The sequence below is a fragment of the Bos indicus x Bos taurus genome, chromosome 22 (assembly GCF_003369695.1).
Source record: "Bos indicus x Bos taurus breed Angus x Brahman F1 hybrid chromosome 22, Bos_hybrid_MaternalHap_v2.0, whole genome shotgun sequence".
Taxonomy (NCBI): domain Eukaryota; kingdom Metazoa; phylum Chordata; class Mammalia; order Artiodactyla; family Bovidae; genus Bos; species Bos indicus x Bos taurus.
In genome coordinates, this window is record NC_040097.1 from 30,169,284 (window position 1) to 30,195,026 (window position 25,743).

At 39.3% G+C, this 25,743-nt stretch overlaps 1 protein-coding gene across 13 annotated transcripts in view; it reads right to left on the reverse strand.

Annotated features, from left to right (window-relative positions):
* Positions 1-25,743, reverse strand: part of FOXP1 (forkhead box P1) — a 627,798-nt gene that overhangs the window by 48,993 nt on the left and 553,062 nt on the right. For all 13 annotated transcript variants that reach the window (XM_027523924.1, XM_027523929.1, XM_027523928.1 and 10 more), the window contains one exon: positions 7,422-7,526. In XM_027523924.1, coding sequence (XP_027379725.1) covers positions 7,422-7,526 — 105 coding nt within the window. The remainder of the gene's footprint in view (positions 1-7,421; positions 7,527-25,743) is intronic.

A 25,743-nucleotide genomic window follows, 5' to 3' on the forward strand; every position in this document is an offset into this window, starting at 1 on the left:
ATCATTCTGGATTTATATCTGTAAGTATGGGATTTCCTGGACAGCTAATATCCACAAACAATCAAACACAGGAGGAACACGGGGAAAAAGGCAGCATTATTTCAATTTTGAGCTGAGAGTCGTGATTTGTAAAGGGCTCAACAGGAACTGAAGCTGAAATCTGAAGCAAGGAAACTCTTTGACCAGACACTGATGGACATTTCTCTGTTTCTCTTGGCTCGGTCCAGGTTTTGAGGTCACTGGGTTTTGAACGGGAGGTGAAATGAGAATCTCACTAGCACCAAAACTTTGGAGATGACAACTAACTTAAAGCCCTCAGTTTAAATAAAATAATAATAATTTTTAAAAAATCTAATGATACTTCACTCAAGAGTCAGAGCTTTTTATGAGACCTGTTGCCAATATTAGTGTCTTGGAATGATCTCATCTTTCATCCTGGCTAAATTCCAACACACAATTTCATTAACCCAGGTACGGCAGGTGATAAAACTCATTTTTCCCTAAAGAGACAGCTAAAAAGTACCAGTTATACATTTATGAAGTACCAGCAATCAAAATTATGGATTTTCTAAAAGGTTTTTAACTACTTTTATTGAAAGGAAAATCGCTGTCTCAGACTTTTGTGACACTACTGCTAATAATAAATTTTACCATTTAGACATGGCCATAATATGGTAGCCACTGTCAATAAAAGTGTGCAGTGAAGACAATCCCTATCTTTTCAGTGATGCTTTATAATTACACACCGGAAGTGATCACGTGAAACACCGAGGCTAACTAACGACTTAAAACATAAGAACACATGATCTCTACGGTGACACACTGTGCTGGGTGCACAGGCACAGTGATGTGCGGAACTGACTGGGTAGACAGAAAATTTTCAAATGCTTTCAAAGCCTATGAGGAAAAATTAAATTTCATTTGCATTTCTGACTAAAATCTGTTTGCTGACAGAAAAAAAAATGCATTCCGATGTTACTTGCTTTTTTCTGAGCAAAGAGGTGGCAACTGGGCCTGTTGTCTTTGGCAAACTTTGTCTCAACTTTTCTACTGAACATTCTATAGATCACTAGAGGGCGCTGTGGCATTTAGGCCATTCTGACCTCTCAGTGCTTGGAAAGGTCTTGAACTCCTGAACAATGTCGAAAGGTGAAAGGAGAGACTTTAAGGGGGAAGAAATGTTTCTTGGTACCACCTGATATTTCTTTTTCTCAAACCAACTCAAAAAGGCGTAAGGGGGAAAGTCAATCCATAAACATATTAAGCTCGTTGTGCAAAACTCCAAGACTTGTCGCCTGGGAACTGATGGGAGAAATTTTCCTCCCGCACCCCCCACCCCCGGTTCTGGAGATTGAAATGCAGAGGCGAGAATGGTTATTTGCATATGCCCACCTTCTAGAAGCTAGTCCCCCTCCACGTGCTCTCCTGTACTCACCAGAGGTAATTTCACTGCAGAACGTTCAGGCGTGCAAACCCAGAGCCACGAATAGGTTTCGAACAATTTATGATATCCGGCCTCCTTCGACATGTATTAGCATATACCTGGTTTCTTTAACATACACTTTGTTTTTCCAAAACCACAAACATCGGTGCTGGAATTTCATGTGGAAGCGCTTAAGGGGCTGAAAGTTAACACCTTTGTGATCCTTGCAGCCTCGCGGTGGCTGCGGAAACAAAAGCCTCTTTGTCGAGGCTTTCTTGAAATGTTTTCTTAACATGTTCCAAGTAGTTTTAGGCCGGGAACTAAAGTAAACAAGATGTTACCATGATAAAAACACTTGTGAAAACATCACAGAGCAGCACTTAGGAGTTTCTTGCACATAAAACTCTTCACAGTTTTCAGAAGTGAAATTCACAGGAAAAAAAATTTTTTTTCCGTTAAAAACTGAATTAGCGATGAAATGTCCTCTGCTGTCTCCAGCCCTCAACCTTTTTGAAAGGGTCAAAGTTCCACTGCTGGGCATTTTCTTGTGACATTTCCCTCCCTGTCTTCTCCAAGAGGACATATAAAATTTATTTTGGCTTTAAGAAGTAATGTACATCTGACTAACGTGTAAAGGAATTTGGGTTTTGATTGTCTGGCATGGTGCTTTTCTTCATAAGCAATAACCAAAAGATAAAAACAAAAACAAAATTTCTTTCAAATGGCTAATAAGCAAGGACCCAAATTATACTTTTTCCCAAACACACATGAGGGCCTGGTATTTGTGGAACTATGGATCTGTGTCTGATTTTACCCTCCAAGTCAGAAACAGGAAAATGTGATCATGATTTAACCTTCATATCCTCTCCCCACCTTGCTGAAGAATAGTATGCGCCCTTTTTCAAAGAGCAAAGAGGAAGAAGTATAGATTCCTGTTTTTATTGGTGAGGACTTTGACTTCAACCTGGTTAAAAAAGAAAAAACAAAAAACTTGATCCACGAGGGGTGTGGACAGGAGCACACTCGGAACTTTCACCTATCTGGATGGTACTGGGCTTGTTTTTGTTTTTCTGTTATCGGAGGATTCCAAGCAATGCAGGGCTGGCGGGCTGCAGTGAAGTTGAGCATGGGTACCTGCTGGTATCGGCTTCCTCCAACAAACACAACCGTCACATGATAACTTACGGTTGATAGATTAAAAAAAAAAAACAAAAAACACTCAAACTGCAACTTGTTTTGAGAAGAAACAGGGAAATAAATGCACACAATAGACTGGGTATCTGCTGATTCTGATAAAACATCCCTCTGTTGGCTGGGAGGGAAAGCCAACAGGACGGTTATTTGTACAGTATTTATCTTTGAAATCAAGGGCCCTGTGGTATACCTCACCTTGGGAACAAACACTGCGGAATGATCACAGGAGAGTGTCAAATCTCTGGTTCTGATTTACCAACAGTTATGATATTTTTTCCTCAGGAAGAGGAAAAAAAAAAGGTCTCATTCTGAGACCTGAAACAAGCCAGTAGAGCGATGCCCAGGGAATTCAAGGATGTGGCTCAGCTGAAAACATAATGACACCAAAGAGAGTACCCTAGGTCAGAGGTCAGTAAACTGGTGCAAAGAATGCAGCCACACCCACTTCTCATACAGAGTCCTATGGCTGCTTCTGTGCCCACAAGCTGAGTGCTTGTCTCGGAGACTGGGCGGCCTGTGAAAGTCCATCATATCGACTATCTGGCTCCTTTACAGGAAGGGTTTGCCAGCCCTGTCCGACGATCACCTTTGACTGTGTAGGACACTCTACTGAAATTTATGGTTAAGGATTATGTTAAAGAACAGTCTCTTCTGACATATTAAAGCTCTGCACACTCACAACCTCTTCCCTAGGTACAAGGTCAGAAATGCTTGTAAGAAAGTGAAACTGAAAGTTGCTCAGTTGCATCTCTTTGTGACCCCATGGACTATACAGTCCATGGGATTCTCCAGGCCAGATACTGGAGTGGGTAGCCTTTCCCTTCTCCAGGGGATCTTCCCAAACCCAGGGATCGAACCCAGGTCTCCCTCATTGCAGGTGGATTCTTTACCAGCTGAGTCACAAGGGAAGCCCAATGTTTGAATAGCTTCAATTATTTCTCTTTTTAAGAATACACTTAAGTAGATGAGAAAAGAAGTACTAATATTTTTCGACAGTGCCTGCTACGGACCAGACACCTAACATGATGTAACTTTTCACTCTCACAACCCTAAGAGCAGTTATTATTATCATCCCAAATCACACGTGCTTATACTGAGCTCAAATAACACACTCCTAGCAACTAGCTTCACGACCCATTCTGCCTTTCTTCAAAGCTTTCTTTATGCCTATTGCCGTACACAGTAAGCATACTGTTAATAAAATGAACTGCTTCTAACCAGGCGCTATTATATAACAGTTAACAGCAAGTCCTATGAAATCTCACTGTCTGGGTTTAGATCTTGACTCCACCTATTATTAGCTGTGTGACCTTGGGAAAATTATTTAACCTTGCTGTTCCTTAGTATCCTTATCTGTAGCTTGAGAGTAATACTGCAATAGTATCACTATAAGGTGGCTGTATTAACTGAGTTATATATGTAAAGCACTTCAAATTATGACTATACCAGGGGAGTGTAAAATTCAAATTTAGAAGATAGGTGGGAAAAAAAAATCTATGAAGCAACCTCTAAATCAAAGATAGAGCAGGGAATTTCCTGGTGGTCCAGTGGTTAAGACTTTGCACTCCCAAGGCAGGGAATGTGGTTTGATCCCTGACTGAGGAACTAAGATCCCACATGCCATGCAGCATGGCGATTAAACAAAAGGGAGTGCAGAGCAATCGACACTGTGTTAAGTAAGAGAGTCTTGAAAATCTAAGACCTCTAGTATCAATTTTCTAAAACTGTAAGAGAATACCTCTAAACTGGGATCATGGGACAAGGTCCTGCTCGTGGGCCCAGGAAAAAGGTGCTTTCAGAGTCTACAAAATCTGGCAGTTTGAGAGAAATGATTCAAACATCACTTCCTGATACTGCTGTGATGTCATTCCAAGAAGCCATATGCCAAAGCTGGTTTCACTATAGCCAACATGACCACCCTTCAGACTGAACCAACACACGAAGGACGTGAACTCACAAGAGTTACTTACTTTTCACTACTCTAGGCCTTAAACTGGAAGACTGCTGTGAATTTCCAAGAGCTAAGATACCACTGAGGAAGAATATAAAAATCCTGCATTTGTCATAGACTGTCAATCAATGGGTAAACTTGGGAAAGCACCATGAGAACTCTAAGAACTAGAAGCAGTTTTATTATTCAGCATTTATTCTCCATTTGCTGCTTTACAAGATTCATTTTTTTACTTTTGGGAACCAAGTCTGTCATCCCCAGCCCCCATGTGGCCCCTGGGGGAGGAACAATTTATTGCACTCTGCAGGTCGGCATGTGACTCAAGCCTGGCTGCCTCATTATGACTGGTTCAGAGCTAGGACACCTACTCAATCTGGGCCAACGACAGTCCGCAAAGAACACTTTTCTGGAACTACTGAAAAAAGAGATGCACTCTGGGATCAATCAACTTGTGGCAGGTGAATCTGTCTTCTTTACTTTTACTTGGGAAAGAGCCTGACTAGGAAATCAACACAGAAGAAAACAGAGCTAAGGAGTAATGAAGCCATACTCCAATAACCTTGCTGAAGCATCAGGTCCAGTCACGCTTGCAGCCAGCTGTATTACCAGACCTCCTGGTTATAGGAGCCAATTATCAACCCCCAACACCACCCTCCTTTTCTTTGGTTTAAGCCAATTTAAGTTGGATTTCTTTAACTTGCAAACGTAAATATTCCGACAAACATACATCAATAAGCAAGTACTAGGAACTAAAGAAGCAACAGTTGCAGGACTGCAGTGAGCATTTCAATTTCTTTGAGCAAACATGCCATGTCATGTGCAAAACCACACAAAATAATAGAGGGACATGAAGGAAAGTGAAAACTAAATGGGTGGTTTCCTATACAAGGGCCAGACTCCTAATATCCTTAGAAGAAAAATGGGCTTTTTTTTAATAGGAATCAAGTCTAGCCTCTACTCTGATGACCTTCAGATCCATTTCTTTAGAAATGGATGTGGTTTGAAAGTGTGTTGTCTTTTCGTGGAGGTATATTTGCACCCCCCACTACATATATATATATATATATATATATACACACACACACACACACACACACATATATATATACACCTAATATCAGCTCACATAATAAATGGACCTAAGATCTGAGTGGGAAATACTTTGCCTATTAACAAAAAATTTTAAGTGGTCAATTGGAAAATGCCCTTTTCCCTAATGACTCTAAAACTGAAACAAGTCAATAAGAATGTTGATAGTAATTCTATAGTTCTAGAAACTTTATAAAATAAATCATATTTACAGATGTTCACTGGCCATTCTATAAGGGAGTGAAATTAAACCAACATATTTATCAAAGTTAGCATTGGTACAGAAAGTGAAACTAGAATTGAAATGTTTCTGCCAAGATCTTTTTCTCATTATCAAAATACAATTAGGCAAGTGATTAGGAAATAAGAAAACAGAGATTCTACAAGAACGGATTTAGGAGAGAACAAGGCCCAGTAGCACTAACTTGAATTATCATAATTGTAAAGAGCTGTTGCTTAATTTAAAATAAAGTATCACTGCTCTTGAGTGTTAATATTTAGAAACAATTTTAACTATCTCTTTTCTAAAAAATTTTAAGTACTTAAGTTTTTAATGACCACATACTGCTCTTGAAGTAAAATATTAAAGTGGAAAAGCACCAAAACAGATTCACAGGCTTCCATTCATTCGTTAAAAACATGATATTCACCAGAAGTGCTTGCAGGTAACACTGTATCTCTAAGGATGGCTTTATTAACATATTTGTACCCGGGTCCATAAAGATAGATACTGAGATTGTTCTAATAATATAAAGATCTTGCAAAACCAGAGACCTGCATGTAAATCAGCCCACCTCTATTATGGGGCTTGAATGAGACAGAAAAGTCAGAGGCAAAGACTCCCCACTGCCTGCCCCCAACACCCAGTTTGCAAACCATCATGCACCTGTATATACAGGAGTTTTATACATGCATATGTTTGCTTGCTGCATGATATATAAATATAGTGAATATAATGCAGTATTATACTCAGTCCATACAGCAATGATTCAATGATACTACGAATATATTTATGTGATGTCAATAATGCAGGGCAGTTTCATCTCAATATTTTTAAAGGGCAAGGCACTGTATATGAAGGAAATCTTATGATGTAGTGCAGAAGCATCTCATTTCAGCTTCGAGAGGGTTAACACACCATTTACTCAAGGGATGCTTAATCAGTGGTATAGATTCAAATGGGATAGCCCAAGTTTCAGCCATACTTTAACTGCAGGAATTAAACTGAATCCTTTTCCCTATAACAACAAGAATCCGAACAAAAGCCAACAGTGATACAGAAAGGTAAGAATCAAATTGGTAGCTTTTCCTGGATGTTTGTGAAGTCATTTGTGAAGAAACAAAGAAGAGGCCCAATCATCAAGTTGTAATTGGCCAGTAATTGACACCAATTTTATAAAACTAGCTAGTGCCTGTGTTATTAATTTAATATGGAGGGATGTGAGTAAAAGCAAAGACTAAATTACTACATGTTTAACACTGGAACAATTTTTACTTAATCACTGTCATTCTGAGAAAATAAGTAAAGGATCTTACGAATAGGATCAAACTGCCCTTGGATATCAATATTTTCCACTTAACAAGGCAACACTCAATAGATTTGTAAAACTATTCCTATGACTATGCTAGACATGGTGATTTTGAGTCTATCTTCAAAATGGTGGTGTGAAACCCTGCATCAAAGAGGCATTTCATGAGGAAAAGCATGAACAGTGGGAGGTGATGGCTACGTCTAAGAAGAAAGTGTTATCAAATCATTCTTACTTTAGAAATGACTGGAAATCTTCACACACTGCTTCACAGCCAGGCCACTTGCACACACCGTGTCCATACAGAGGATGGCTATGCGGATGCTCCTCATGGGACAAACTGAAAGAAAATACACAGAGGACAAGAGAATGAATCGGCTGCCCAGAACCATCCCACCAGACATAAAAGGCAAGAGGAGCCGGCCCATGTCGCCAAAATGCGAACACAAACCAGCTCGTGCTTTCCTCTTCCCGAGGATTTATGAAGTACTTTTGCAGCACACTTTACTTACAAAGCAAGAGCTAAATTTCAAAATGTGAACAGTCCAATATTAGAAATGTTACCATCACATTTGAAAAGTGCTCAACAGTCTTTTGTTAAGAGGCAGACCTCTCTACTCAGACTACAAAGGATTTGTTAAAAGGTCAGAACTTTATACCTATGGCTGATTCTTGTTGATGTTTGACAGAAAACAACAAAATTGTACAAAGCTATTATCCTTCAATTAAAAAATACATAAATTTTTTAAAAGGCTAGAACTTACCATGTAGTAGTGGGAATTATAAACTGTACTTGATTTTGAGATTCTCCCCAGAACATTATAAAATTTTTCTCTCCCTTCTACCACAAAGAGCATCCCCCAAACTGTACAGTCTTTTCACAAGTTAATTTTACCAAGCAGAGTACAATAAAATAATTTAGAATATAGAATGAAATAATTGAGAAAGACAAATGTATCCAAGTAGATGATTAACTTAACAACAACAACAACAAAAAGCTAACTGGAGCAGGAAGATTCTACCCCTACAATGATTGAACCAAGACTGGGAGAAAACTTGGCACGAACACAAAGGGCTTACTCCTCCACTGGGGCCCAATCAATAGCTAATGATTTGGCCACACGGATGCAGGTCATAGGATGCTTTGATCCCTGCCACGTGGTGCTTAGAAAAGTGTATCTGCTGTACTTGCTGATGAACCATATTCGCAAATATTTTCTCCGTTAGATTTCTGCATCCAGACGTTTTTCAGACAAATTATTTTTACAGTCGTTCCATAACCTTAGACTCCATCAAATAGAAATGTAAAACTAACATTAAGAGTTCCGTTTGGTACTAAAGCACATTCTTTTCAAGGAAAGGGCTATTTTGCAACTTACTCCACTGCCTCTGCCAGACTCTGAACTTCAGGCACACTGAATTATAATTACACACACACATGCACACACACGCAAACACATGACACACGCATGAGGGGCTTGTATTTTATATAACTGCCAGGATGTGTATTCATGTATTTTACCGACTCACATGCATAGAACAGGCATACACACATGGCACTTGTCCCTACTCACAACGTAATTAATCCACAGCGAGCATCTTATGACATTTAAACTAAGGTCATTAATACTAAGCACACACCTTAACAAAGATCCACAGGTCTCTTTGTGGCTCTTAAATGATTCACTTGGAAACCTAATATCATTTTAAAACAATAAACAACTATTTTGCCTGACAATAGAAAACAAATCTGAGAAACAACAACAAACAACAAAAAAAAGGCAAAAGCCTAAGTTAGGAAAAGCACTGAAAGGTGCCCTCATGGAAGAGAGAGAGTAACACAAGTGAACTAAGGTAGTTACAGTGAGATTTCTAAAGCCCAGCAATAAAATGACACTCTCTGAGCAGGTAAAGGGGTGAAATTCCATTGGAATGAAGCAAAGAATGACTACCTATCCATGTTCATCTTCTGAATTAAAAAAAATAAAGGATGGTACAAAACGGAATTAAAAAAAAATTACTGGCAATATTTAAAATCCAAGAATCCTTCTAAGTAACAAGATCCTCAGAATATCTGAGGGAAGGAAATCATTTAAAAAGAAAATTGTTCCAAACCAATATCTTACAAAGGAAAAAAAGAAAAAAAAGCAACCCAACCACAGTAACTCTTTTCTTTACCAATTTTGTGAAGATTAAAGTATTTTCATAATCCTAAAAGAATTAGTGTATATTTGTTGTACAAACCTTGAAAAGAAAAAAAAAAATTACCCCCGCATACACACAAATACATTTTTAATAAATTAAGGCATGGAGGTTTGTATTATTCTTTCAAATTTAAGATAATTTTGTAAATAATGTGTCTTGTTATCAACTAATTAACCCTTAAAAGCCTTATATATCGATGCATAACAGCTTGTCATATACCATCTCAGGTCAAATTACCTGCCAAAATCAATGTAACATTCCTCCATTTTGGACACTGAGGTTCCCTTCATGTTTCTAATATTTATGAATAATGTCAGAAATAAAATTTACCGGGCCAAACATCCCAGTACAGAGCTGATTTTCACCAGAAGATACATTCAGAGAAATGGAACCACTCTTTGAAATCAGTCCTAAGTTTTAACACTGACCACAGATACTTTATTAAGTAGCTCTTGAGAAATGCTACATGCTGAGTACATTCTTAGTCATTGTACCTACTTTGTGTGATTCTTTAGATTAGAAATGAAGAAACTCAACTAATTTAGATATAAAATTAACCTCACTAGTTACAAATTGCCAATGGTTATTCATCAGTGCTTTGTGGGTTAAGCCAAGAAGGTTCTCAGTTATAGTGTGAAAGAAAGTAACATGTCTTCACTAGAGGAATTTACAACTAGAAATAAAATGCACATAATTTAGTAACTTTACCACTCCCACTCCCTACCCCCCAAAACATCCCTTGTAACCTGAATTATTTGTAATCTGAATTAAAAAACTACTCTCCTCTAAGAATGTACATTTGGTTCAACTGAATATCCTTATCAAAGGAAGGATAGATGACAACTCACTGAAGCTTCACAAGGGTAACCATTCACATCTGAAGGCTAAGAGAAATGCCAACTCCTGGCACGCATACACATTTACATACACAGCAGACCTCTTGAAAACGTGCTCTACCTTAAAACTGTATTTTTATCACAAAACCATTACATGATCTTATTTCTAAAAGTTCACTTCATACTGTGTTGGCTCCTCAACTTTGCCCCAACTTCACCCCACACCTAGCACACCCCCACCCTTGTCAACACTGCAGGTGCCCTGGCGCACTGCAAGGCCGTGTTCTCTTTCTCAAGCATTACTAGTTTACAAACATGGACACGGGCTATCCCTCCCACGGTCACTTGCTTTCCCTATGTGAACACTTCATATTTTATTGGAATACACCTGCTTTACAATATTGTATCAGTTTCTGCTGTCCAACAGCGTGGATCAGCTATATGTATACATATATCCCCTCCCTGGTTAAGCCCCGCTGCCCCTAATCCCACTCCTCTAGATCACCACAGGGCACGGAGCTGAGCTCCCTGTGCTCCACAGCAGCTTCCCACTAGCTGTCATTTCACACATGGCAGTGCACACATCTCAGTGCCACTCTCTCAACTCATACACAACGGACTGAAATAAAGCGCCTGGCTTTGCAAGGAAAAAGAACAGACTGGCAGCGGTGCCGGGAAGAGCCTCTCTGGAAAGACACATAAGAAATACTGCGATACTTGTTCCCTCTGGGGCATGAGGGGAGTAACGAGGGGAGTAGAGAAACGAAATTTTCACTGTATCATTTGTATCTTTTGATGTTTTAAATTTTGTGCATGACAGGTATGTTTTTCTGTGCAACTGTTCAATATATGTATAAACACATATACAGACCCACACAAGCCCACACAGAAACATATATATGTATGAAAAAAATCAAGTGCTGTCTATGTGGGACTCACTCTCCAGAATGATGCTGGTGTAAGCAAATGTGGTACCTGTGCTGTCTGTGTGACTAGGTCTTGCTTCTGGCCTTTAGTCATTCTGGATGAAGCACCCTCAGACCTCACCAGGTGTACCCCTGAATGGGAGTTTTTCTGTTTCACCAGAAAAGTGGAAACGGTTTCTATTCTTACTGCCTTTTGGGCATGCCAAAAGGAACAAGACAGGAAATTGAAAAAAAAATAAATAAATAAATAAGAGTATGGCCACTCCAGTATTCTTGTCTGGAAAATCCCATGGACAGAGGAGCCTGGCGGGCTGGGTCGCAAGGAGTCGGATACAACTGAGCAAACACATGCACACACACACGCGCACACATGAATATGGAGGACCAGACATGATCTTGTGGTAATCTAATCCAACACCCATATTTTCAGATGAGTAAATAAAGTTTAATAAACGAGCATGGGAATTTTTAAACTTGAATTAACTCAGAATTTCATTTTTATGCTGAAACTTGGTGGGAAAATGACCACCTCAACATGGTTAGATAAAGCCTGTGACTTAGTCATTTAAATCAACTGTTCAAAGGGGAGCTCACTGATGTGAGAAGTATATAACTTCTGAAAAGCTGCCAAGATCGGTTTTGAATAAATGCTGAATAAAGTGTTGAATAATGGATGAATAAATAGATATATTTGATTTTAAAGGGATCTAAACATGCTTCCCCCAAAATTAACCTTCAAAAGTGTAAGGTCAATTGTTTAACAGATGATGTCTTATTATGAACTCCCAGGTTGAAAATTTTTAGGGGCAGGGATTGCATCTAATTCATCTCTACCTACTCAGTACCTTGCACATAACGTGGGTTCAGTTAATGTTAGATGGACTGGTGAATGAATAGACAATAATTATATTATTCTATTTAATTTCTGTGTGGACATACAGGCAATAAATATTTGCCCTTTAAAAAAATTCTTGAAGGTTGGGACCAGAATGATGCTAACTGACTCGAAAAAACAGCATTCTGGCACTTTCTATTATTTAGCTTTATTTCAAATGTATAAAATACAAATAGTACACAGTCAAAAAAAAAAAGAAGTGATTTAAATTTCTTCTGATAATCCTTGGTATGTAAAAACTAGATATATTTATTAACGCAATAATAGTGACAACATTTCAGGTTAGAAAGAATCAACTTGCCACAAAAAGTATAATTACACAAAAATATGTAACAATTTCTAATATTACATAATATTAAATATGCTCTATATTAGTATGATATAATGGCATCACTGACATTTATTTAAAACTTGTTTTGGTATTTGTTCTTACTATGTCAAAGTATACCAGCCAGAGCCTTAATTTCAACACTGTCTTTGGCCTTTGATAAGATTTTAAATATTGGTATGGTTTTTCACCTGTGATGACTCACTAATACCTTCTCAAGTTCGCCACTCAACAAAAATTTGAACTAGAATCACTGCTAAAACTAAGAACAACTTCTTACTTCAGTCTGTACACTTTAGTGGTCTTTATGCTCTAAGTCCTGTAAGCTAATTTTCCCTGTGGTAACCAAGAGAAGACTCTTTGAAGGAGAGGAAAAACACAGAACCTCAGAGAAAAGGGAACCCTCCTACACTGTTGGTGTGTTGTGAACTGGTACAGCCACTATGGAGAACAGTATGGCGGCTCCTTACAAAGTTGAAAATAAGAGTTAAGATATGTTCCAGCAATCACACTCCTGGGCATATATCCAAGGGAAACTCTAATTCAAAAAGATACATGTACCCCAATGTTCACAGCAGCACTATTTATTAATACAAGAGTGAAGACATTGCAGAAACCTAAATACCCACTGACAGGTTAAAGGATAAAGAAGACGCGGTACATACACGCAATGGAACACGACTCAGCCGTGGAAGACTGAAATGATGTCATGCGCAGCAACAGGGATACTGTGCTCAAAGATTAGCACAGTAACTGAAGTACGTCAGACAGAGAAAGACAATTGTGCATCACTTATATGTGGAATCTAAAAAATGACACAAATGAATTTGTTTACAAAACAGAAACAGACTCACAGACACAGAAAAAGAACTTACGGTTACTAAAGGGGGAAACGAGGGGGAACGACAAATTAGGAGCTTGGGAGTCACACGTCCGCACACTATATATAAAATAATTGACGAGGACCTACTGTGTAGCACAGGGCATATCTCAGTATCTTGTAATAAACTGCAATGAGAAATAAGAAGAAGAAAGAAAAGCAGACACCTCACTGTACCTCAATGTCAATTTTCCTGCACGCTAACTTTCATGTCTGTATATGAACTTTCACCCTGTTTGTTTTTCCCCTTTTCCAAATTTCCAAATTTGTCTTCTTTTATTTTTCTCAATTTCTGATTCACCTGCAACAAAAGTCTGCATCTGTGCCCATTAGGGCTTATAACTTCTCCCCTTTGCCCTCACCATCAACCCCAAATTATAAATTGTATTTCACTTCATTAGCATGTTGTTTGACATATAAAGTTCCAGAAGACTGTTAGTCATTTTCTAATGGCTCAAAATGATGGAATACATTTTTCTAAGTTTTACTGAGGTATATTCATATCCCTCAATGAAACTGATGCTGGAAAAGATAGAAGGCAGGAGGAGAAGGGGATGACAGAGGACGAGATGGTTGGATGGCATCACCAACTCAATGGACAGGAGTTTGAGCAAGCTCCGGGAGATGGTGAAGGACAGGGAATCCTGGTGTGGTGCAGTCCATGGGGTTGCAAAGAGTTAGACATGACTGAGCTACTGAACAACACAGTCCATATCCCAGACAACTCACTGAAAGTACATAATTCAGGGAGTCTCCTGGGTTCCAGTGGTTAGGATTTGGCACTTTCACTGTGAGGGGTGGGTTCAGTTCCTGGCTGGGAAACCAAGATCCCTCAAGACTGGAGGTGCAGCCAAATATAACTTACTAAATAAAGTACATAATGCAATGCCATATATAAAGTATATAATGCAATATTCACAGAGCTGTCAAAGAATTAACAGAATGTAATTTTAGAACATTTTATATCACACCAAAAAGAAACATTGTACCCATTAGCAGTCACTGCCCTAGTCCCTGTCAATCACTAATCAACTTTCTGTTTCTAGCGATTTGCCTATTCTGAACATTTCCTATAAACTGACTCATGTAGCAAGTGGTGTTGTGTATCTGGCTTCTTTCACTTATCTTGGTGTTTTGAAAGGCCACACTGTGGCGTGTGTCAGCGCTTCATTTCCTTTTTTATGACTGAATACTATTCCTCTGTGTGTACAGAACACATTTTGTTTATCCACTCATCTGCTGATTAACCTTTGGGATGGCCCCACATTGTGGCTACTGTGGTGATAGTGGTGATATTATAATTCACATTCATGTACCTGTTTGAGAATACGTTTTCAATAATCTGGGGTGTATATTTAGGAGTAGAACTGCTGGGTCATGTGCTAACTCTATGTTTAACATTTTGAGAAACTGCCTGCCTAGTTTCCAAAGCAGCTGCCCACATCCTTGCCAATATACTTGCCAACTGTCTTTTCCATAGCCATTCCAGAAGATATAAATTGTTACCTTTCTGTACTTTTGATTTATGCTTGTTTAAAGATTAATGATGCTGATATATACAATATTACTGTCATAAAAAGGAATGAAACTGTGCCATTTAAGGAGATGTGGATGGACCTAGAGACTGTCATAGACAGTGAAGTCAGAAAGAGAAAAACAAATATTACCTATTAACTCATATATGAGGATCTAGAAGAACAGTATAGACCTTATTTACAAAGCAGAAATAGAAACAGACACAGAAAACAAACATATGGATACAGAAGGGGAAGGGGAAGTGGGATGAACTGAGAGACTGGGATTGACATATATGCACTACTGATACTATATATAAAATAGGTAACTAATACAGCACAGGGAACTCTACTCAACACTCTGTGGTAACTTAAATGGGAAGGAAACCCAAAAGAGAGGGGATATATGCGAACATACAGCTATTCACTTTGCTATGCAGCAGAACCACAACACTGTAAAGCAACTGCACTCCAAGACAATTAAAAAAAAAACAAGGTTGAGGACTCTGATCATTTGTTCATGTGCTTATTGATCATTTGTGTACCTTCTTTAGAGACTGTCGATTCAGACCCTTTGCCTATCAAAAAACACTGGGTTCTCTTTATTTTGGAGCTGCAAGCTTTCTCATGTATATATTTCTGCATGCGAGTCCATTATGAGATACAAGATTTGCAAACACTGGTGACCATTTTATAGACTGTCTTTTCAGTTTATTGGTGGTATGCTTTGAGGCAAGAAAGTTTTACATTTTGATGAAGTCCAATCTTTTTTCTCCCCGCTTTAGTTCCTTGTTGTGCTTGCAGTGTCACATTTAAAAAACCACTGACTGATTCAAAGTAATTAAGTCTTCTTCTGTATTCTCTTCCAAGAGCTGTAGCCCTCACATTTAAGCGAGTTTGAGTTAATTTTTATGTTTTATGTGAGGCAGGTATAGAACTTGTTACTTTTGCATGTTGTCCCAGCAGTGTTTGATGAAAAGATTATTCTATCCCAAGTGAGCTGTGCTGGCACTTTTGCCAAAAACCAAATGAACATAAGTGTAAAGATTACAGTTTGTTTTCTTTACATATATATTTTTGTTGCTTCACTTTTGCTGATTTTCTTTTTTCCAAATATATTATCTCCATTCTCAAAAGAATTTATGATCATAATTTAAAGTAATTTTGACATCACTTTAGTATAATTTTTGAAGTCTGACTGGGGGAGGGGAGCGGGGAAAGGAGATAAATTTTAATAAAAATAAAACCCGAGCAACCAAATATTTTGAGGAACGAATGCCTAGGGACGACTTTTGTTCTCCAGATTCTGTTGATCCCGTGGTGTGCTGAAAAATCATTTCAGAATGTACTACTTTGTGGATCTCTCCACCCAACACATGAATGGAGTGTAACAACCTTTTCCTGAGGGCCAGCACTATGTGGAGCGATGGGTACCAGGTGAATAAAGACTTTGTTCCTCATTACAGAAGTGCTAAAAACCAGGAACCTTGCAAGTCACTTAACTGTCCTGCCTTCCAACTCCTCATGTCACAACCACAGGGAGTCACAAGTGATGCCCCTGTTGCTTCTCCAGGGGGAAGGCCTCCACCAAACTTTCACTAGCTATGCAGATGAAAGGGGGTGTGAGCAAAAACACTATCGAAGCATTTTTGCAACTAAAATACTTTGTTTTGTGGGATTCATTTATACTATTACTCTTCTGAGTTCAAGAGTAGAAAAGAAGAGGAGCATTTATAAGATGATGAAGTTCATTTATGTTCATGATGTCACTTTGGTAAATATAAAATTGTTGAAAATATACTTAGGCAGAAAAAGTATTGTTTTATGAGGTTATAAATTAAATTCTTTGAAATATATAATTTATAAATACATATGGATATATTATAATAAATATACACATCATATTGATATTTATGTAAACATTATATGCAATGTATTATATATTTATATGAAATTTTTATTGTATATACATTACTTTGAATTATATATAAACTAAATTCTTAAAGAAAAACACATTCATGAATGTATTTATCAATTAAATATATTTATAAATATATCTATACATACTTATAAATTATATCATTGTTTACAAATGGTGTCATGTTAAGGTGTGTAACTTGTTATTGATAAGCAATAAAATAAATTGGAAAAAAAAATGAAGAAGGAGTAGTTGCTGAATGAGATTTGGTTAAAGAAATGATAGCTATGTCCTTACCTCTGAGGGAGAGCAGGAAGCTACCTTTTTCTAAAGCATTCCCCACGCCCTGCAAATACACACACCAAAAAGCACATGCACTCCCCTTGGCCACCTCCTTTGACTCAGAAGCTGTTCGGCGCTTCCCTTTCCCCACTGGCCACCATCCTCTTTCCCACCATGCTTTAAATTAACAACTTACACAAAACCCATCCTACTTTCTTTCTTTCTCTTGACTTCTTGGTTCTTATCACATTTCCCTGCCCCCTACTTTACTAGTCTATCCTACTCATTGAGATTTGAAGTAACATCAAATTTCTTAAGTCTGAATATGGAGTCCAAATTTGATTTTGAATGATAAAGTGATACCTGAAAACAGCATCAGACCTCAGATGCTTTAACACTAATTTTCAACAACAGATATCAAATATTTGTGAATATTCAGGAAGTCAACTTGAACGATATCAAACTGGGTGAGCTGGCTTTGGAATTTGATCATGCTGCTAAGTCGCTTCAGTCATGTCCAACTCTGTGTGACCCCATAGACGGCAGCCCACCAGGCTCCCCTGTCCCTGGGATTCTGCAGGCAAGAACACTGGAGTGGGTTGCCATTTCCTTCTCCAATGCATCAAAGTGAAAAGTGAAAGTGAAGTCACTCAGTCGTGTCTGACTCTTCGCGACCCCATGGACTGCAGCCTACCAGGCTCCTCCACCCTTGAGACTTTCCAGGCAAGAGTACTGGAGTGGGGTGCCATCGCCTTCTCTGGGAATTTGATCATGGATGACCAATTAAAAAAAAAGTAATGTAGATTTCACAATAGCAAAAGAAATGATTACTGACATACTGAGGACAATTTTCCATCTTGGAGTCTATTATTTTGAGTATTTTTCATACTAGGGAATAATGCCTCAAAATCAGCCAGAAGTCAAATCCTACACTCTTGTAGTAAATAAGAGGACAGGTCCAGTCTCTTCATGTGTTATACTATAGTGTGTGTGCTGGGGGGTGGTGGGGGTTGGGAGGTGGGGAGGGAGGTTTTCATCTGTTTAGGAAAGGGAAAACGGTATGTGGGAACAGGGAAAAGGGTGACTCTAGCATTGTATCTGTTTTCCTGGTGCCTTTGTGAAAATGACCTTTGTCCTTTAGCTTTCACTGAGGACACTTCAAGAAGCAGATGGACTGCTTCTGAAGAGATGGGACAAGATTCAGGCAGTGCATTTAGAGCACACTGCCTTAAGTTTTGGATTTTTAATCATTTCAGAAATATATCATCCTTAGGTGTTTATTAATCAGGTTTCCGAAAGCAAGCTGGCAATCAGTTCTATCATCAAAGAGAATGGTGTTTTATTAAAGCCCATTAAAGGGCCAGCTCTAGAGCACAAAAAGATGGGAACGCTCTCCAAACTGGGAGACACAGACGCTTCTCTCTCTTTCACTCTCCCACGCAGTGAGTCCCTGACTCTCCTTTCCCACAACGCTCATCATCTCAATTTTCTGCTGCTTTTCAGAACATGTTTAATTAGAGGATTTCACATTCCCTTGTGATATGATATTCATGAGGAAAACTTGAAATTGGAGTGACTGTGAATTAGTCTATTAAGTGCCAGATTTGTGCTTTTAAACAATGATGGAGATTATTGTTATTATCTGCTCTCAATATTGTGCCTCGAGAAGTGAAGTCTACCTTAACTAACTTCACATCTGAAACACAAGCTATTGACTATTTACATCTGGGTTTTTTTTTTTTCTGGAAATACAAATTATCTTGAAAGAAATATGGGTCACCTTTCTGCAATGGTCCTCAGGGAATGGCCTACTAACATAGTGACTTAGATGAGTTAGAGTGATATACAAATACCCTCACTTTTGTAGGTAAGGGTTTATGCTTCTGTGTACTAGGAAAAAAAAAGACTAATATATCAGATTTGTGACTTCTCAGTGATAACTTTTTATAAAACCCATTTAACTTCATCGATTTTAAGAAAAAAAAATAAAAACACATATATGCAGGTATGGCAAAAGTTGAAGATGGCAAGAGAATGACTCAAAGACTTGTCACCTGGGATGAAAGGATTAAAACTGGGTCTACAGGTAAGGATACACACTCTTTCCTTTTTTCCAGGGCTAATCACAGAGTAATGCTTCTCAAATTCTATCACAGATGTAAACTGCCTGGATATCTTTTTAACATGCAGATTTTGATTCAGTAACTCTGGGAGGGGACCCAAGATAATACACGTTCCTGTGTGATAGCCTGGACCACAACTTGAGTGCTAAGGATCCAGAGAATTCCCTGTTCTGAATCTGTCCTAAAAGTGATCATGCTTCCAGAAATACTCATGAGATCTCCTCTCTATTAACTGTCGGTTGAAATGCCAACTGCAGATGGGTAGTTCTGGAAAGGGGGACACTGGTCAACCTCACCAAGCAACAGGTACAAACTCACAAAAACTTTTGCTGGCCCAAAGTTAAGAATTACATGCAAGTTTTTTTTTTTTTAATATAATAAAACAGGTTAAGACTGAAGTTAGCACCAGGAAAAGGTCATTTCCAGTGTTACATTAGCTCTGGTCTGTTGAGTCATTTGGCCAGTGAACAGTGTTTACCAGGTACTCTATCTATCAGGAGAACCCTGGAGTAAACTGTTGAATCTGGGTTTGACAACAATCCCAAGCCATCGCGGTATCCCTGAACCTGGGACGAGAGGATGTATATTTTAAGTAAGTAGGAAACCAGGATATATCATGAAAGCAGGATTTCCATCCACTTGGCATAGTACCATGTTCAGTCAAGGTTCTCTCCTCAGTAATAACAGAGAAGTCCTACCAAAATATCCCAACAGATGAGATGTGTGCGTTCAACGATAGCCCACACAACGCCAGGAAGAACAAGAATGCACATTGCTAAAAACGAGCAAATTTAATTTGTATTAGACAAAAAGATATCTCTTCTCTCCAACTCCTGGTTTCACAGATACTGTTTCTTAGGATGAGGCTTATTTTATTTACATTAAAAATGACTCGATTTAAAGAACATAATATAAATAACAGTCAGCTAAGCAGAACTTTCAAACCACATCACAGCGGGGCACATACTGAAATGACGAAACTTTGGGAAAATCAAAGTGCATGAAGCAGCCCTCAAGGAAAGGCAGTCTGTAACTGGACTTACTTCCTGAGTCAACAGTGACCCACTGGTAAGTCTCTTTGAGTTTTCAATAGGAAAGAAGAGCCTCAGAGTTATCCTTCATGACCCACAAAAGCCGCAAGAGCACAGTGCAGTGTGTCAGCTGCTTCGAGGACTAGATCCTACCCTTCAGGACTGGGGGGCATCCTCTGTGCAGGCTGTGGATGTGACTTGTCACGAGCTGCTTTACCAAATGGTAAGAATCCGAGGTCTGGTGCCATGCTGACAGGTCCTAAGTTTGGCAGATACTTTTCCACCATCACCTCCATGTCCCTTTTCAGCTACACTGGGCAAACGCACAATCTTGATTTCAGAAGCAAGGGCATAGCAAGACAAAAGAGCAGAGGAGGAGAGCCTGAGTATCAGAGACTGGGCCGGCGTGTTCCGATCAATCACAAACACAGGGCGGGTGGTGACAAAGGCTGAATGCCTGTGTTTGCGTGGTGACGAGTGAAGGGATAAATAAAGGAAAAGGACAAGAAGAGGCAGAGGTCCAGCTTTTGCTTCTGACACCCATAAGGGCAACCGTTATCCCAAGGTTGTAAGTGAGAGTTTCCCACTGGCAGTATTAACACTGGGATCTCGTTAAGAAAACAGAATGCTTTCCAAAGAGGGGCTGTGAGCAACTGTGTCAATACAGACATAGGGACCACTAATCCAAAAGATATTAACACCATTAGGCAGGCATGCGCATTATGTCCGTGCAAGTGTTTGCACTGGTGAGTCACAAGGTCTGTGTGGAACCTTGTGCATATGTTAGAGGAAACAAGGAGACCCAGAAAGCCAAAGAACATAAATAAAAGTTCCAATCCTAATTCTTCTCATTTAATCCCTGCCCCTGACACGCTGTGGAAGTCAGCACAAGCATATTCCAGAATCAGAGGAGTCATGTAACTGAAGTATCTGAGGGTTAGATGAGAAAGCAGAGGTGATTCAATGAGAAAGGGAGCTGGAGAAATAAAATGGCTAAAAGCCATTAGGCACTGCATTTTATGTTCTCCAAGAATCACTTCCTACTTTACAGCATTCCTTTTATTTCTCAGTAGTATAAGATGCTTCATTAATGGTCACTGGATTAAACTCTTCATTGCTCTTAATTCAGTATGTTTTTGTTGTTGTTTTTTTTGGCTGAGCCACGCAGCACGTAGGATCTCAGTTCCCCAACTAGAGATGGAACCTTCACCGCTTGCAGTGGAAGCTGCTGCTGCTAAGTCGCTTCAGTGGAAGCACTCACTGTCTTTATCGCTTCCCCAGACCACCAGGGAAGTTCCTCAGCATGTTCTATGAAACACTTACTTTGTGTCTAAGCATCATGTTGAGTTCTTAGATCACAGTCTATAAACTTAGATTCCTAAGAAGAGTCATGGGAGGGGGCTAAGATTATATTACCATTTCTGTATCATGCGTTAAGATGATATTAGAACTTTTGTATGAATAGATAATTGTATGCATGTGTGTATATATTTCTCATACTTTAAAATTTTTATACTATAGGTACTATGTTAGGCATGCAATTGATTAAAAGTATCTTTAATATGCTCAGAAGGTAAAGAATCTGCAGGCAATGCGGGAGACCTCGGTTTGATCCCTGGGTTGGGAAGATCCCCTGGAGAATGGCTACCCACTTCAGTAATCTTGCCTGGAGAATTCCATGGACAGATGATCCTCGTGGGCTATAGTCAACAGGGTCTCAAAGAGTCAGACATGACTGACTAACACTTTTACTTTTTTAGTAGAAGTGCACACTCAAAAGTTTTAATATTGATGGGGTGACTGATCAGACACATTTGGAGTCGATTGGTGTAGACTATAACTAAGCTCTCAATCTCTCTAGAAAAGGTCTGCCCAATCCCCCAGCTGAGGAGCAAGAGAGAGAACTGAACAGATGACTGGAACATACAATTCTGTAATACTTGATCTGGGACTTAAGAGTATCAATAGGAGCTCAATGCTAAAAGGAACAGGGTAAGCAAAACTAAAGCTCAAAAAGCAATTTCAGGCATAAAATGAATAAAGTTTAGAAAGACAAACCCAGAGTACTTACAAGTGATTTAAAGACCAACATTAGTAATTTTTAAAAATAAATTTGCTCCATAAAATAGTTTATATTGGGTCAAAGTCTTTAGAATTTTTTCTCTTTGAAATGTTAAGTCTTGGCACTTGGACCCAGACTGTCTTCAATAGTGAATAATAGTTACCAAGCTCCCTCCTCTGTCACTTAAGATTTGCAGAAGGCAAGAATGCCATGGCATCAGAACAGCAGTTGGCATGTTCTATGGCAGTGTTTCCCTAAGTATGGTTCTTGGGAACTTGTCAGAGATGCAAATTCTAAGGCCCCACTCCCAGTACTGAATCAGAAACAGCAGGACTAGGGTTCAGCATTCTGCAGTTCAGCCAGTCCTCCAGATGATTCTGATGCAAGCTAATGACTGAGAATCACTCTGACCAGAAATTCAAATTTTCTGTCTTGTCTGGAACACCGTAAGTATCAACAAAGGCTAACCTGTTACTCCTATAGTATCTATGGCCAACACGTAGCAACAACTACTAATGGGTTCCTGATCGTCAACGTTTCATAAATTCACTATATTCTGAACATTCAGGCTCAGCAATGACGCCGTGCCAGCCTGACTGTGCTAGGTGATTGAGTCGTGGCAACTGGCAAGGGATACGGAAACATCCTAGAGTTCCCTGCACCCAAAAAGTTCACCTGATGCAAACGTGGGGATGGAATATAGCCACAACAATCTACCACCAGCACTCACGTTTAACTAGCCATACACTCTATCTCAGTTTGCCTATATTTGTATCATTGCATTTATTATGCTGTGTTGGCAAATGTCTGTCTCTGCCTTTCTCTCTCTAGGCTGTGAGCTCCTTAAGGGAAAGAAGTATGTTCAAGTCTTCTCTTAATTTCCAGAACCTACAATTAGTAAATAAAAGCTCAATAAAGGTGGCTTGAACAAACAAATGGCCTTAAAAAACAACCATATTCATTAGTCTTTAATTAATTAAATCATTAAAAACACTTAATGTTCATGGAGGACTGCCTATGCGCCAGAGACTAAAATGCGCACAAACGCATTTCATCGACAAGGCCAGGTAAGGTAGTGTACCTATTTTGCAGCGGGCACATCGAGGCACATCACGATGAAGTACATGGAGTAGACTGCCTGTCCTGGAATGCAGGCCATCTGGTTTCAGAGTCCACACTCCCAATCACTGAACAACAAAGCTGCTCCCGCACTGATCGAGGTAAGAGCCACAGTCCAGCAAAGCATGTTCTCTTGCTGCTCCTGCCTCAGGAGCTTTGCTTTTGCTGTGTCCTCTGCCTAGAGGGCTTGTCCCTGTCTGATCAAGGGTTATTTCCTTAGAGAGACTTCGCCAGACCCATGTATTCAAACAGTGACCTTAGCCCCACTCTTACTCCTTTGCAGCTTCATTTTTTCCCCTGGAACTTAATTCTGTCTTTTCATTGCACGATTATGTGTCTGTTCTACTTCTCTTCTCCTGCAATGCCAGCTCCATCAGGTCAGACTGTCAAGGTCAGGTTTTACCTCTCAAAGCCAAGGACACTTGGGTCAGAGCTTGTGTGAAGTTTTGCAGAACAAACGGATCCGCCTCAGTACTGTCTGGTGACTTCTGTCCTGCAAAGGCACGCTTTTTTGGTTGAACTTTGGACAAAACTTCCCCATTTATCCTTGTTAAGTTTCTTTTTATTTCTCCCTGTACAATCCTCTAATTTATTCAAACACTACTGGATTATTCCAGCTCTTGGTGTCAATTTTTTTTTCTAATTAAAGTAAACTGCCATTTATTTCTCACACTGATCTTTAACACGGAGACATCTTGTTCTTGTCTTAAATATGACTCATATGGAAAAATGTAAGTTGGATATAGGGGCTCATATATACCAGAATGTTTCCATCAATATTTTAGATATAAAAAGGAGAGACATAACTAGAGATGCCTGTCCAATTCGAAGATCTATAAGTAATCACGGCACTGGAGTTTTTTAGCCTTTTGGATGTATAACCAGAAATTCCACCAGAGGATTAAAATGGCCCCTCTTGAAAGCAAATACCACATCATTTACACAAACACTTTAGATTTCTCTTTCCTTTTGCCATAATATACCTTCAAACTCAACATTCACAGCCAAGCTGTAAAATACACACACAGAGCAGATCCTTCAAAGATAGAGAGTGACAAATTTAAAAAAGAGAAGAAAGAGAAAAGAAAAAAGAAAGGAAAGAAATATTAACTTGCCCTTAGACTGATTTCCTTGAAGACTATAAAAGGAATAAAATTTGAAGGTCATAAAACTATGTCTATTTGTTTAGGGAAGTCTTACAGGTAGTATAAATATCATCAGCTACAGTTGCTATGAAGTCTGTTTGTTTACCAAACAAGAATACAAATAGTTACACAAAAGCGGAACAAAATTTGGGTATATAAATGGAGAAGCTTTTGCCTTCGGGTAAATTTTCCAAAGTGCTTTTTAAAATGTGACTATTTTTCACCTTCTTCACTGGGAAATTTCTGTTTTCTCGGCTCCCCCTTTTCAGTTCTGACACCTCTGGGGAATGTTTTATTCTCAGATTTCTAAGACTGATAATGATTAGCTTTTCCTTTTCCCTTTCCTTTTTTTGAGACCATAAGAACCAAAGCCATTAGTCCAACAACCCAAACGGTACAATAAAAGTAAGTTCTCACAAATGAAAATGCAAAAAGAGAGAAGAAGAAAGCTGCAGAGTTTACAGACCAAGTCTAGGACAAGCATGCTATCCTCAAATTGAGTTCACCCACGAACAACCACCTATAAAGGAATGTATGTGCACGACATTTTATGAAACAGGTATGTTTCATGCACCTGAATTATGCCCTCTGGGTTAACCATTTGCTTCTAAAAAATAAGAGGAGGAAGGTTAAGTGAGGAGGTAATCGGCAAGGAAGGGCTGTTCTGGAATTTCTTGGCTGAGTGTGAGTGTGTGTGGTGTGTGCACTTGAGAACACAGATTTGCCATTAAACAAACTGTACCACAGAGGCCACTATGAGCTGAGGGCTTCTCTTCACACTACATTGACCACGGGACCTACCAGTCACAGCCCTGTGTCTTTCTGTGAATGGGACACACCGCCATATGGACGAAGACACTGAACAAGCTGTACAACTCTGGGCGGCACGTGCCCGGGGGACTGTCCCGTATTACCACCACCTGGGCTGCGGCAATTGTGCTGTGTCTGTGCAGAGGCACAGAGGAGCCCAGCAGGATGTTATTTTTGAGTACACAGAAAAAGGAAAATTACAGTTAGGAGAATTCTCTGGCTAGCGTATCTGTTGCTCAATTCCCGAAATAGTTTCCCAGAGGAACGGTTATCTGCTTTATTCACACAGGCAGAAATGACAAGCTGGAACACATATTAACAGTTTCCCTTTGTGAGCTTCCACTATTGTTTTAATGAGGAGAATATACTTTATAATATACTTAGGCCCTGACTGATCACAGAGCGGGGTGGGGGTGGGATAAAGAAAGTGGGGACAGCTCGACATGCCCGACCTGCTCATTTGCATCGCCCAGCCGGCCAGGC